The following is a 15,921-nucleotide window of genomic DNA, read 5'->3' as shown; positions in this document are numbered from 1 at the left end:
ACCGGACAACAAATAAACAACCAACAAGCCAACGCACACTCTAAAAGGAATATTAAAAAAAAGTAAAAAAAAAAAACGAACTCATTTTTTCCTCCACTTCATGAGGGAAAAAAATGAAAAAAAGGCAGGAAAAAATATATAAGGAGATAAAAATGGCCCCAAAAAGTAGAAAAGTAAAAATAGGAACCAAAGAGAAGATTAAATAGAAATATAATGAGCGAATAAAATGACGAATGAAGCAAAAAGACAAGCCAGTGAATGGTTTTGAATAAGCTGCCGCGCTGATTCACGGTCAGGAGACGCTGATTAAAAACTGAAAGATGAGAGAGAGAGAGAGAGAGAGAGAGAGAGAGAGAGAGAGAGAGAGAGAGAGAGAGAGAGAGAGAGAGAGAGAGAGAGAGAGAGAGAGAGAGAGAGAGAGAGAGAGAGAGAGAGAGAGAGAGAGAACCTAACCCAACCTAGCCTAGCCTAACCTAACCTAACCTAAAAGATGAGAGAGAGAGAGAGAGAGAGAGAGAGAGAGAGAGAGAGAGAGAGAGAGAGAGAGAGAGAGAGTGTACCTTAGCGTGACGTCACGGCCTGAATGTTTTGTCTCTCGCCAGCCAATCAAATTACTGCTGTGAACATTTTCAGAATAAACACGCCCGCACTTTTTTGTTGTTGTTGTTTTTCTCGAGACTTTTTTTGTTGTTGTACAGTTTATTATTATTATTATTATTATTATTATTATTATTATTATTATTATCATCATTATTATTGTTGTTGTTGTTGTTGTTGTTGTTGTTATTTTTATTTCATGTTATAGATTTTCTTCAACGAAATTATCAGGCTTTTATAATTTCGAGTTGTAGGTTGTCTCACTACTGTAATAACAACAGCAATAAAAACAACAACAAAAACAACGACTACAACAACAACAACAATAACTACTACTACTACTACTACTACTACTACTACTACTACTACTACTACTACCACTACTACTTCATAACAGTAATTGAAATAAGAGTATAGTTGATAACGAGGTAAAGGTTACAGATGCGAACGAGAAGCAAGAAGAGACTCGCAGTTCATTAGCAGGAGAGTGAATCTTTAACCACTTATAAATACCTTCAATTTTCCTCGTATTATCTCGGCAATTCTTTGTTTGTTTCTATTTCCCTTCCTTCAGCATTTATCGTATATTTTCTGTTTCTATTTGACTTACACTGGGTCTCTCTCTCTCTCTCTCTCTCTTTCTGCTCTTTCCCCTTGTTGCGGGCCGGAAGCGAGGGTGAGGAGGGAGGGACAGAGGGAGAGGGAAAGAGGCGGCTGTCTGTACAGTGTATGTTGCCTCTCTGTATAGACAAGCAACACACACACACTCTCTCAGGAGGATATTGCAGAAAATAAGTAAAGGAAATGACGTCAGTGCAGATTTTGGTTAAAGTGATGATGAAAATAGTAATAATAATAATAATAATAATAATAATAATAATAATAATAATAATAATAACAACAATATAATAATTATCATAATAATGATAATAATAATAATAATAATAATAATAATAATAATAATAATAATAATAATAATAATAATAATAAAATAATAACAATAATAATATGTATTTGTAGTGTGGGGGACTGTGCTTGTGTGTGTGTGTGTGTGTGTGTGTGTGTGTGTGTGTGTGTCGGAAGAATAAGTGTTAATAGCACAAAAACTGCTAGATCGGCGTCGCATGACCCTCCAAAACCCCCCCAACAAAATATATTATGCAACTAGGGGTCTGAAATGGAAAATGCCGAAAAGTAAAGATGGCGCCACTATAAACACCTGCCTGCGCCACAACCATCAGGCCCTACTATGAAGGCCTACCAGCGCCACAGGCCAAGACGTAAAAAAAATATATATATATATATATATATATATATATATATATATATATATATATATATATATATATATATATATATATATATATATATATAATGCCATGTTGTAGGGTTCATCAGGGCTAACAAATGTTATTCTACAATGTCATGTCTACAATGCATGGGTAAGCCAGGAAAACAACTTAAAGAGAACAAGAAGATGGACAATCTGTTGATCGGCGTCTGCGACGCCGATAAAAATGTATCCCCCGTATGTACTACATACATAGGTATAAACACTGTAACCTTGCGACTTTGTGTATGTGCATGTATGTGTATATGTATATCCATATGTGAACAAATGTGTATACAGGGGAATATGACAAGTTGTAGACTCTCTCTCTCTCTCTCTCTCTTTTACTTACCGTGGCTCTCCCAAGGCTCGTCCTTGACTCTCGCGCCCACATCAAAGGAACCAGACCTAAGGGGGAGGAGGAGGAGGTGAGTCATATTCCGGCTGAAAGAGGAGGAGGAGACGGAGGAACAGGAAGATGAAACACAGGAGAATGAGTTGGAGAAGGGAGAGTGAAAGATGTGACCTAGGAGGACGAGAACGAAAAGTAGAAGGTAAAGGAAAAGATGAAAGAGGAGAAGGAGAAGGATACTGAGAAGGTGAATAATCTTATGTTGGGCGGCGAGAAGGATGAGGACGAGGAAGCGGCAGAGGAGGAGGAAGGCGAGGATAATGACATTGTGACTGAAGGGGAAACACACGGATCTTAAAGGGCAGATCGATGACCTGGACAAGGACAGAGAGGAGGAGGAGGAGGAGGAGGAGGAGTTACAGTAAGAACAACCAAAGTAGTTACAATTATTGTGGAAAAAACTAAAATTTTTACTGCTTTCTAAAGGAATTTAAATCTATAAAACTAATTATCCTTATATTCACTGTTGTTGTTTTATTAGAACCTTTTCTACATTACGTTCTCTCTCTCTCTCTCTCTCTCACACCTCTGGTCAGTCAGGGCCTCGTGCAGGGCCGCTCTGTAGCTCCTGTAGGAAATGTCTTCCCGACGCGCTGCCTGTGGAAGCGCCGTGCCCTGCTGGAGAAAGTAATAGTAGTTGTAGTAGTAGAAGTAGTAGTAGTAGTAGTAGTAGTAGTAGTAGTAGTTGTTGTTTTTGTTGTTGTTGTTAGTTGTAGAGGTGATAGTGGTGATGGTGTTGGTGGGTGTGGTAGTAGTGGTGGTGGTGGTGATGGTAGAATGAGAAAAGAAAGAAAAGAAAAGGGTGATTTTGTGCTTTTTCATTGAACATTAACTAGAAATGTGACGGATACAAGACTGACCAGAATGGCATTAACCTTTTCAAAACAACCTCATTTATTAAAAAAAAAAAAGGAAACATGCCAAGAAGGAAAGACAAACGCAAACATATAGAAATAGTAGAAAATAGACGAAAGAATATATCAAGAAAATATACTAGTAGAATATATTATATATATGTAAAAAGATGAAAATAATAGAACGAAATAGTTGAAAAGATTAAAAATATAATAAGAAAAAGAAAAAAATAGTAGAATGTACTAAAAAAGTGAAACAAATAAACATAATTAGAAAATGAAAAATCGTTGAAGAATTCATGTAAAAAAATAATTTAAAAAATAAAAATAATGAAGAGTAGCAAGTCGTAAAACAGTAAAAAAAATAGTAGATTTTTCATGAAAATTCTTTGTAGAAAAGCAATTAAAAGGAAGAAAAAATAGACAGGAAGTCGAAAGAAATATAGAAATGAGACAAGAGGACAGCACGAAATGATAGCATAACACGGCACAGCTTCACGAGGCACAGCACTCAGCAGTAAGGAAGGGCTAGAAAAGGGCTACAACAGCACTTCACAGCACACAACGTTCTCTGCATAGCTACAACACAATGGCACATTACACACCACACAACAAAAATCACAGCAGCATACAATACACATCTAACAAACACAATATGCAACACACCAACACAGTACAACTTTCCACCACACTGAACACCAAACACACAGCAACACTTCAACGGTCCGACACTGAATATATATATATATATATATATATATATATATATATATATATATATATATATATATATATATATATATATATATATATATATATATATATTTCTCTGTAATGTTTTACCGTGGGAGACATTTTGTGTGTGTGTGTGTGTGTGTGTGTGTGTGTGTGTGTGTGTAATACATAATAAGACTAATAAATGGTTTGTTCATTTGTAGGCAGCCATAAGGCTGAAAATACACAAAAATACCATACAATAAGTTTCATGTGGTGAGTAATGGGGGAAGTGGGGAAGGGTGATGTATGTGTGTGTGTGTGTGTGTGTGTGTGTGTGTGTGTGTGTGTGTGAATAAAATGCACACCACAACACAGAACAGCACAACACCCTAACGCAGTCGCCTCACGACGCAACACAGCTCACCAATATAGCAAAACTAGACATATAGAGCAAACATTATGACAACACAGCACCCCAATGCAGCAACACAACTCAACAAACACAGCACAATCCAACTCAACACAGAACACAGCACTACGCAACATAGCTCACCAACAGAACACAACACAGTACAGCACACTAACACAGCAGCACAATTAAACACAACACATCAACACAACAACAGAAAAACCCATGCACACATCACAACACAGCATAGCATTCAGAATACCAAACAGCACACCACATTAACACAGCTCAACCCTCCACACACCTGCTGTTTTCCGTCAGGGTAAAGTGGTGGTGCCCTTCGCCGACACAGCATCTGCAGCGACGCCAGCGAATCATGGGCAAGCGATCCGTCCTCCACAGCCCCCTCCTCCCCCGCGCCACAGCCTACACCCATCACCCCTCCTCCACCTCCCCCTCCTCCTCCTCCTCCTCCTGTGGGTGTGAGGGCGGGGTTGCAAGGCTGGGTTACACTGGTCTCTGTCTTCAGGCTGCTCATCCTTTGGTCTGTTGGAATGAAATAGATGCGAGGTTGGTAAAGGAAGACAGGACAGGCCCCGTTCACACTGTGCCGACTCTGGGCCACGACTACCCAGCGACTTTTGGATTTGACAAGTCGGCTCCCACGCTCCACGAATGGGGGAAATTTTTGGGGGCGTCTACTAGTAGGTGTCGGTTAGTATGATTGCTGACTGCCTGGGACATTCGGCCAACTATACAGATGCCATCACGTCGCAGACATGCTAGCAGTTAGTCTCAAGACAAGTCTCGACGGTCATTTTTTGAAACGGCTCCATGTCTACGACAATCACGACTTTGCCACCGATTGGCCGACAGTCGTAGACGGTCTTGACGAATCTTGCAGATTGACCAGCTGGCCAACAGTTGCCAAGGAGTTGGCCGACGGTCTTCGCGACCGTCTTGGCGGCAGCCTTGCTGACTATTACCGAATTCTACCCATAATTTTAAAAGGATATTTTGGCCGTAGACATCTTAATTGCACCCCTCATGGGTCCTGGGCCCCCTGGGGTATTTAGGCTATAATGGGCCGAGACTCCGTTTTGCCTAGGGTTGCCACCCGCTCCTTAATTAAAATACGGAATCGTTCTGTATTCGCGAGTGAAACGTGGCTTCCGTTCTGAACCTATACGGAACGCCATTTGTTCCGTATTTGGTTGTCTGAATGGTCAAACGGATAAAATTCAGTATCTTAAAATAGTAGTGAGCGCATTTTTTGGTTAATCACAAAACCAGTCCGTATAAGTTGTCAAGGTCGTCCTAAACTACGTGTAAAATACACGACGTAACGACCCTCCCCCTTTCCTCCTGCCTCCACCAGCAGCGGGTAGCGGCTGTAGTCAAGGCAGGCTCGAGAAATTTTAAGGTTGCCACCCATTCCTTAATTAAAACAGCGGTTCCCAAAGTGTGGTGCGCACACCCCTGGGGGTGCGTGAGCTGATCACTAGGGGTGCGTAAGGAAAAAAAAATGTAATGGCGGATTTTATGTCTCATTAAAATTTCAAACACATCATTAACTGCCATTGTTTTAAAACTAACATATGCTTTACGCTTCAGCGGAGTTGCCTGTTCTTTGTTTGAAACTTACCCAGACTGAGCACATGCATCCCACCCCCCAGCTACCCCCCGGGTACATTTTCGTTCAGTTTTGATATCCAGCGCTCAGAGTATCATACTTTGCGAGCACAAAATTCGTAAAAAATGGACGAAATTTCAGGAAATCGACGGAACCTTAGTACTGCTCGAATCTTAGCGGGGCTGCGTGGACTCGGTCACATACTGGGAGGTGGTGCATGGCCTGAAAAGTTTGGGAGCCGTTACCTTAAAAAATGAATCCATTCCGTATTGGAGAATGGGATGTTGCATTCCGCATTTTTCTGAACTCAGGGTGGCGACCCTAGTTATGTCATTCAAACAAAGAGAGAGGTAGCAGGGGTGCGTGCGTGCTGTACTAGCTCCCAAATTTGTGCCAGTGATACGTAACTATGCCCAGAAGTTATTGTGCTTGTGATTGCAAAGTGAAAATATAAATCTCCTGATGGCAGCAGTGTTAGCCAATGTTTCTGAACCGAGAGTCGTCACGAACGTCCTTCATTAGACGAAGACTGTCGTCACGACAGTCCCTCATTATTCTTAAGTAGTCGGCACCGACGCCTGTGCCGACAGGAAACGGTACATATTTGAAAAATGGCCCCGACAGTCTTGACAACTGTCTTAGGACAAGCCGAGACTGTTGACGACAGTCTTGACGACTGTCCCCGACCTCCCTCAGACCTCAACTGGCAATGATGGTTGGTCCAGACCCTTGCCGACTCTTGTCGTGGAAGTTCAGCATGGAATACTTTTTCGCGCTAACCCTCACGACCCCACACTCCCCTCCCAACATCCGCTCAGCATTCGGCGACCGTTTCTAGACCTCTTTCAAGACATGCCCGACCCTTTCACATCAACACCCAAGACCTTGTGTACCCTCGAGCCGTGGCACTCGCGGGTAGTCGTGGCCCAGAGTCGGCACAGTGTAAACGGGGCTTATATATAGAGACATGGTAAAATGGGAAACCTGTTAATAATATCGACTCTGCCTGCTTTAGTTTTTATATCTATTTATCTTGCACTTAAGTAACCTGCAGAACAGATTGATGCACTTACTGTATGTATTTTCGGTAGCGTAATTATCACTTTTGGACCAACGAAGTGAGGTTACTGGATTTTTAATGAGGTGATCGTTCTCGAAGTGACTACTCCTGCAGGAAGGCAACTTCAAGGGTACACGATTCGTTTAAAGGAAAAAAAACCTCCTGCTGATGTTTAAACACCGTCGCCTGACTCGAATCGGTAGATCGTTATTTTGCGTTGTCAAGATAGTAAGGAACTCCTAAGTATGTTCCGTTACTTGAAGTTGTGTATCGAATCCCCCCCCTCCCCCTCGTCGTTTTCTTTCCCATGAGAATAATATACGAGTCGATTGAACTTTTCTTCATAAGGCTGTGCCCTCAACGATTGGAGAAGAAAAGAGTAAAGTAAGGTTAGGAAGTGGCAGAAAAGAAGGGAGAGGAATAGGAAGAGGAAGAGGAGAAGAAGGAGGAGTTGAAGGACAAGGAGGAGGAGGAGGAGGAGAAGGGAAAATTATATAGATTGATAAGAAAGATTGATGAAGGAGAATGAAAGCTGAGATTTGAAGGAAAAGGACAAGGAGTAAAGCTAAGGTGAGGAGGAGATCGAAGGAGGAGGAAGACGAGGAGGAGGAAGAGGAAAAGAAACAAGAGAAGGAAAAGGAGAAGGAAGAAAAGGAATATGAGGAGGAGGAATATTAGAAGAAAGAAAAAAAAAAAGAGTAGTATAGTCTATCGAATCTAACTTGAACCTTAGCCGCACATATGCCTCATCACCCCATCACTCTCCTCAGAGGAGCTCTCCTACCCACCCCCCTCTCCCTCTTATTTACATTATATATAATATCTTTTCCTTGGCTGTGCAGGACGCGAGAGTGAGACCTACGTGAGTCTTCCAGGGTGGCGGAAGGGTGAATGGTGCGGCACCATCGCATGAACCACGTTGCCAAGTGGAATGGAAGATTTACAGAGTCGTTGTCTTCCCTCAAATCCCAAGCCCTTCACAACATCCTGCAGTCGTATTATGAATATATATATATATATATATATATATATATATATATATATATATATATATATATATATATATATATATATATATTCCATAAATAGATAACGTACAGACTAACACTGAGACGGATCGCCATGCGCAGGTCATCGCTAGATGTGTAAACAATGGGGGGCCAGCCACAGGGCTCAAGTTAAAGTCGATGGACTACAGGAAGAAAGATTAGTTTAATAGAAGAAGGATAGAAAGAAATACATCAAGAATGGTAAAGGAAAAAGGAAAAAAAGTTAGGCAATACTGACGATAGCGAGAATTTGCAAAAGAGATAAAAAAATCGTGCAACATTCACTCTTAAAGCAATTAACTAATACTTCGCTCTCCGTATACACAAAGGGCAGAGAGAGAGAGAGAGAGAGAGAGAGAGAGAGAGAGAGAGAGAGAGAGAGAGAGAGCACTACAGCTTTTTTTAATTAACATTTTCCTCGCATCGTGACGCACTCTCGAGGCATTGCAACACACACACACACACACACACACACACACACACACACACACACACCAAGACTGACAGACAAACAGGCACTTAAAGAGGTTGCTAGATAGACTGACTGATTGATTTTGATTTAGAGGTAAATAAAATGATGAATAGCTAGACACGGAAAAAAGAGGAAGTGACCAAGATTAAAGTAAGGAGAGATAAAGCTGAATGAAGTGTGAAAGGGACAGAAATAGAGATGAGAGGCAGATGAAAACGAAAAGTGAGCGAGTGGGCGAAGTTGTGTAAAGCAGTGACAGGAAAAAAATAAAGGACGAGAAGGAAAATAAAGACGGGAAAGGACCATCAAAGGGAAGAAAACAATAATGAAAAAGGGAAGAAAATGAGAGTACTGAAGAGGGAAAAAATACACCGATTAATGGATAGTAGTGCAGAGATGAGGATATGGAAAAGACGGATAAGCAGAGAGGGAGAGAAAGATGGAAATGGGAAAGAATGAAGGATGAAGGAGAGGGGAAACAAAGGAAGGAGTGAGAGCAAGAGAGAGGAGGAGGAATGGAAACAAGGAAGGAAGGGAAATAAAAGGCAGGGGAATAGAAAAGGATGATATAGAAGAGAGAGAGAGAGAGAGAGAGAGAGAGAGAGAGAGAGAGAGAGAGAGAGAGAGAGAGAGAGAGAGAGAGAGAGAGAGAGAGAGAGAGAAAGTTTAAGATGACAGGAGAGGGAAAAAAAAGGGAAGAGGGAAACAGAGGAAGGGAGACGCAGGAAGATAGAAAAGGCAGAGAGGAGAAATGACCATCATAAGAACATAGGAGTCTGCAAGAGGCCTACAAAAAGCAGCTCCTGTAAACTTAAAACCCCATCTATCGTCCCCATACATAAACATATCCAACCTATTGCTATTTGCACTTACAACATGACTGCCAAGCCTGTCCCACTCATCCACCAATCCACATGTAGACCAATTTGTGGCTGTCTTTATTGAATCCGCCTCCGTGGTCTAGTAGTCAGCGTGCCTGGCTTGTACTCCGCGGGCCTGGGTTCGAATCCCGGCCCGGGCAGTCGGCGTGCAGCTCACCCAGCTGTTCATCCTCCTTCTCGGGCTGGTCGATAAAGGGCACCTGGGGAAACCTGGGGGAGGTAAACTGTGGTAACTCGGATGTCACACTGGTCCTGTATCCCGGGGTAATGGGCTCCCTCCCACCACAGCCTCAAGGGCCAGTTACGGAGATGAGCACCGAGGGCACGCGCTTCTACAGCGTATGCCCCCAACTTTACGTTTACTCATTACTTCGTGTCTTACCCGGCTCCTTTATCAACAGAACCATATCAGCATCACTCTTATTAGAGCCGTATATCCATTTAAGAATTCCTTCCTAGAGAATGTAGTCTTAAAGGTTAGGCTATTCATATACGGCAAGCCACTCAAACCGTGAATCATTTTTGTTATCTTCCTCTGCACATGTTCTAACATGTTGGTGTCCATTCTATAGCAGGAAGACTAGAGGTGAGCTGCATTACCGAGATGAAGTTTAACTAATCATAAATATAGCCTTAAGGAAAACGTCAACATTTTTATTCCTTATTTTCCTTAAAATGAAACCCTTACCCTTGTTTGTGCGATTTATAGCCTGAATGCATTGAGTCCTTGGACGGAAATCAGACTATTAAATCCCCCTCACATCTAGACCTGCTTTGGGGATTGCAATTTAAGGAATAATCATGTGAAGGGTTGTTCTTGCCGACACTCAGAGCACTACACTTCCCGACACTGAACTCCATCCCCCACTTGCCCGCTCAGTCAGACTCATACATGCCGGTCATCCTAAGTTCCTAACGCACACTAACGTCTTGATCTGACCCAAGTAGCTTGCTTCCTTTGCATCATCCGCAAACTAACTAACATCAAAATTCTGAGTCCAAATTGTTAATATAAATGATGAACAGCAGTGTACCTGATACCGGACCATGTTTGACTCTACTCATAACACAAACACAGCCCTAATCAGAGCTTTTTCAGGTCCGTAATTTTGGCAGATATGTTGGGGTGCTAGAGAGCATCATAGGTTCATGAAATGTGAGGGGGGAGGTTGACGAACGAAGCGAGCATGCGCAGGTAGGGGAGTTTTTTTTTTTTAAAGCACATTTAGGGGCATTTTGAGGCTGATATAGAGAACATTTTTGGGTCTACAGCCCATCTAGTGCCACCAGAAATTATGGCCCTGTTTTTTTCCACTGGCTTGTACGCTCTGTTTCCTACTGCTATCCAGTTCAAAACCTCCTCATCTATTACGTTAGCCTGTAATTTTAGTAACAGCCGGTAACGAGGAACTTTGTCATACGCTTTACTAAATACGAGATACATCATATTATAGTTTTCACCTCTACCTACCGCCTAAATTACTGTAATATAGAAGTACAAAGGGTTGGTAAAGCAGTTCCTGCCCTTCGTGAACCCATGCTGAATCATGAATTAAGCCATGCCTCATCAGGTGATATATATATATATATATATATATATATATATATATATATATATATATATATATATATATATATATATATATCTATATATATATATATAATGCTTCAGGCAATTATCGACTGCAACAACTTGCCTAATACCGATGTTAAGCTTAATGGACTATAATTAGAGGTGGCTGACCTGTCTCTCTTTTTGAAAATCTGCGTCACATTAGCTATTTTCTATATATATGTATACAGACTAGGCAATAAAAGAGATTTAACTGACATCTTAAACATGTCAGCCAGTGGACCAATGAGGACCTCCAGCAATCCTTCAAGACTCGTGGAAACATTTCTTCAAGACCTTATCAGACCTATCAATCAAGACCTATCAATCTCATCCTGGACTACCTGCCTAGGGATGATCACATCCCTCAGCTTGTTATCTTCGCCTTCACACAACTAAATTTTCTCTGAAATGGTCGTTAGACTCCAATGTGTGGAGAATGAGAGGAAGTAGTTGTTCAACAATAAAATTCATTCCCTCGCCACTTTCAATTAGCTCACCTGTGTCTGTTTTCAAGGGTTCAATGCTCTCCATGTTTTTTTTTTTGTCCTGCTGATTAAAGAGTCCCTTAAGATCACTCTTAGCCTCAATATCTACATTGTTCTCATAGTTATTTTTTTTGCTGGGAACTTATTTCTGCCTCTAAGGTTAATTCTACGTACCTATCCTTGAAGAGAGAGTTGATTAAGAAATGAAAAGGGGAAAAGAAAGGGAAGAAAATGAGACAGAGGAAGACAGAAAGACAAAGAGAGAATGAAGAAGACAGAGAAGAAAGAAGAGAGAAAAAGGGAGCGTGAGGGAGGGGGTGAGAAAGAGAGAGTAAGAGAAGAATGAAAATAGAAAAGAATGGAGAGGGGAGAGATACAGTGAGAGAGAAAGAATAAGATGCAAGAAGAAAGAGGAAGGCAAAGGAGAGAGAAGATGGGAGAGGGAGGAAGAGGAAGGGAAAGACAAAGATGAAGGCAGAGGAAAAACAGAGTAAAGATGGAAGAGAGGGAGAGGGAGGAAGAGGGAGGTGATCAGGAGTGCTTCAAGGGGGGGCTTCCTCATCAAAGGGTGGAGATACCGCTTTATATTTCCTCAATGACGGGGTTATTGGGCTGAGAGAGAGAGAGAGAGAGAGAGAGAGAGAGAGAGAGAGAGAGAGAGAGAGAGAGAGAGAGAGAGAGAGAGAGAGAGAGAGAGAGAGAGAGAATGAGTGTCTCTGAGCCTGGAACAACGAGAAGGTTATATTCACAGAAGTTTGTTAAATAAGAGGAAGATATCGCGTTGCTGAGAGAGAGAGAGAGAGAGAGAGAGAGAGAGAGAGAGAGAGAGAGAGAGAGAGAGAGAGAGAGAGAGAGAGAGAGAGAGAGAGAGAGAGAGAAGCCCAACAGGAAGACTAAATTTCAACAGGTGTTCAAGACAGGGTTCAAAAGGAGGCCTATCCCTCTCCTCTTCCTTACCTCTCCCCCACTCCTCGCCCTCTCTTTCCATTCCTCCCTCTAATAGGCCTAAGCAAGTACAATAACGGCCTATGGAGAAGTTGATTATCTCAGTAAATGCTTCCTTCCAGTCGTTGCTGTTCGAAACCAGTGGGGATACATCAGATGATATAAGATAAAATAAAGATGCAATTATGTTTGTGTATTAAAATGTAGAAGATGATGATGATGATGATGATGATGATGATGATGAAGAAAGAGAAGAAGAAACCACTATCACCAAAACAATAATAATAACAATTATAATAATAATAGTAATAATAGCAGAAGTAATAATAAAAAAATAAAAATAATAATAATAATAATAATAATAATACAGCAATAAATCTGTTGTTCTTCCTTTACGTTAATACTCCTTTCTGCTCTTAACAGCGTAATAACTTGTTGCGTAATATATAATTTTTTTACTATTCTTATGAAAACGAGAGAGGGAGGGAAAAGGACGGTATGATGAATCCAGTTAGGCCTAAACCTAAGCCTATTCACGCGAAGAGAAAGAAATTAAACACTGAAAAACAAATATCAAAACTGAATTAAACCAAGTGTGTGATTCTATTTAAATTTTTAATAACTATATTGTTAGTTCTGACTTTTATGAGGGAAAGAAAATGTTTGCTTAGGCCTACATTATCCCCTTCTTTTTCCATTCCCTCGTTTAATGAAGAGCGTAATAGAGAAGGGCAGTGATGACAGGGCGGCGATGTCGTTGAGTTTACCCTTTCCTGCCTGACTGAGTAGGCCTATGGAGAGAGAGAGAGAGAGAGAGAGAGAGAGAGAGAGAGAGAGAGAGAGAGAGAGAGAGAGAGAGAGAGAGAGAGAGAGAGAGAGAGAGAGAGAGAGAGAGAGAGAACAGAACAGCCTTAGAATCCTGTCAGCAAATGTACGAGGCTTCAGAACCAACGTTGGCGAGCTCACACACGCCGTCCTCAGGAACCGAGCTGATGTGGTGGTGGCAGTCGAAACGTTTCTGAACGATGAGTGTGTGACAACGTGTGACAGGATTCCTGGCTGCTGCCACTGGGAGCGACGCGATCGGAAGGACAGACACGGCGGAGGTGTGGCTGTTTGTTACCGGGAGGGCCTGCAGTTACAGCCACTCTCTGTTCCCGTCGCCGAGCACATGGAGGCCATGTTCTTCTGCCTCCTCCTCGCAGATATGAGCGCTGTACTTCTCGTCGCCCTGTATCGCCCTCAGTGGCTAGGCAGCGAGCCCCTCACCTTCCTCACCGACCAGCTGGACACCATCCTGGCCACCTACGACTGCCAGAGCACAGCCATCGTGGGTGACATGAACCAGCACATGGTGAGCAGGGCCTTCACTGAGCTGACAGTGGTCCACGGGCTCACAAACCACGTCACCTTTCCCACCCACGTGCGTGGGGGCTCGTTGGACCCTGTCTTGACCGACTTGCCCGGGGACTCAGTGCACTGCCGCCCTCTGGAGAGAATCGGCAGCTCCGACCATAATGCAGCGCTGACTGAACTCGGCCTCAACCCCTCGCGTGAGGAAGCAAGGCAACGCGTCATCTGGCTAAGCGGGCACTAGCTGACACTGACTGGGACGCCACACTCAGTGGTGACGTTAACCACAATGTGTCAGCCTTCTCTGCCACTCTCCTCCAAGCCCAGAGGCAGCATGTCCCTCACAGGGCGTATAAAGCCGACCCACGCGACCAGCCGTGGTTCGGCTATAGGTGCCGACTGGCTGCAGAGGAGAAGTACAGCGCCTGGAGGCAATACAAGCGCCGTCCCTCCCAGCGCAACAAGGCTCTGCACCGCGCTGCATGCAAGGCCATGACAAGGACAGCAGCGTGGGCCAGGAAAAGGTGGGAAAACAGCCTCAGGAGGAAGCTGGCATCCAACCAAGTTGACCCTAAGCAGTGGTGGTCCTTGGTGAAGGAGAGGCAAGGCACCGTCACGCAGGACAGGATCCCGTCTCTCAAGACGTCTGCAGGGGGCCTGGCAGTAAAGAACCAGGATAAAGCTGACCTTCTGGCAACCCACTTCAGCAGCAAGATGACTGTCGAGGAGCCAGACAGGAAGCCCCCCCTCCTCCCCCGTCTGGGTAACTTTGTCCTGGAAAACCTGGTAATCACGGAGGGCACAGTGGCCAAGCACCTCCGAGACACCAACACCAGGAAAGCCCCAGGCACGTATGACATCAGCCCTTTCCTGCTGAAGCACTGTGCAGGGGAGCTGTCGCACCCCCTCACACACATCTTCAGACAGTGCCTAAGCGCAGGGGCCTGGCTGACCCTATGGAAAGAGGCTCGTGTCATACCGGTTTTCAAGAAAAATGACAAAACAGACCCAACCTACTACCGCCCAATCTCGCTCCTGTCGGTTGTTATCAAGATCCTGGAGAGGATTATTGCTGAGCAGCTGACGCGCCACCTGGAGGAGAACCATCTATTGTCTCCTCGTCAGCACGGGTTCAGGAGAGGTCGCTCGGCATCAGACCTCCTCCTCCTGCTCAGCAAGTCTTGGCAAGATGCCCTGGACTCTGGCGGCCCCTCACTTGTTGTTGCCCTAGATATTGCTGGGGCATTCGACTGTGTGTGGCACAGGGGCCTCCTGGCCAAGCTCGAACAGCTCGGCATCACAGGACAACTGCTGCAGCTGTTTTCGAGCTACCTGCACGGCCGGAGTCTGAGGGTAGTGGTGAACGGGTGCACGTCAGGCAGTTACCCAATCACTGCCAGCGTTCCACGAGGATCAGTACTGGGCCCGATTCTTTGGAACGCATACTTCGATGAGCTGCTCCATGGCCTACCAGTGGCCTCAGCCTACGTCGACGACTGCACCCTGTCCCACAGCTATACCAGGGAGGAAACTGCGAACGTGATCGAAGCCACCAACCGCCATCATGGTGACATCATAGCCTGGGGACGACGTTGGCAATTCAAGTTTGCTGCCGAGAAGACCCAGGCCATGGTCATATCGCGTTCGGGGAAGGACGCCAGACTCCTGCAGGGACGGCTGAAGTTTGGGGACGACACCCACGTCATCAAGGACTCCATCAACATCTTGGGGGTGGAGGTCGACGCCAGACTCAGTTTCGACCGCCACCTGGAGTATGTGACGCGCAGAGCCTCCCTAAGGGTGACACTCCTGCGTCGCGTGCGGCACCTGCTCGACGCAGACGGGCTCCTGAGGCTGTACAAAGCCCAGGTGAGGCCCGTCATGGAATACTCCCCTCTCTCCTGGATGAGTAGTGCCCAATGTCACCTCTCGCTGCTGGACAGAGTGCAGAGGAGGGCAGAGCGACTCATCCGCGATGCCAGCAGCCTTCAGCAGCAGCGACCACATGGACACCAGTGGCGGCAGCGGCAACATGGACAGCAGCTACATCACCAGCAGGACGCCCCCCGCTGCATGCTCGACAGCCTCGGGCACCGGAGAAGGGTCGGT

The 15,921-nt window shown here is 44.2% G+C and overlaps 2 protein-coding genes across 2 annotated transcripts in view; one reads left to right on the top strand and one right to left on the bottom strand.

The window, feature by feature from the left end:
* The window catches only part of LOC126983870 (uncharacterized), a 130,167-nt gene that overhangs the window by 21,558 nt on the left and 92,688 nt on the right, over positions 1-15,921 (top strand). The gene's annotated exons all lie outside the window — the stretch shown is intronic.
* LOC126983872 (zinc finger protein 503-like) overlaps positions 1-15,921 on the bottom strand; it is a 59,250-nt gene that overhangs the window by 30,453 nt on the left and 12,876 nt on the right. The window contains exons 2-4 of the mRNA XM_050837025.1: positions 4,624-4,865; positions 2,866-2,957; positions 2,280-2,335 (exon numbers count right to left, since the gene is read on the bottom strand). Of these exons, the coding sequence (XP_050692982.1) occupies positions 2,280-2,335; positions 2,866-2,957; positions 4,624-4,857 (382 nt within the window). The 5' untranslated portion in view covers positions 4,858-4,865. The remainder of the gene's footprint in view (positions 1-2,279; positions 2,336-2,865; positions 2,958-4,623; positions 4,866-15,921) is intronic.

This window comes from Eriocheir sinensis, chromosome 55 (assembly GCF_024679095.1).
Source record: "Eriocheir sinensis breed Jianghai 21 chromosome 55, ASM2467909v1, whole genome shotgun sequence".
In the NCBI taxonomy this organism is placed as follows: Eukaryota; Metazoa; Arthropoda; class Malacostraca; order Decapoda; family Varunidae; genus Eriocheir; species Eriocheir sinensis.
The sequence above is the reverse complement of the archived record's forward strand: the minus strand, read 5'-3'. Positions and strand labels throughout refer to the sequence as shown.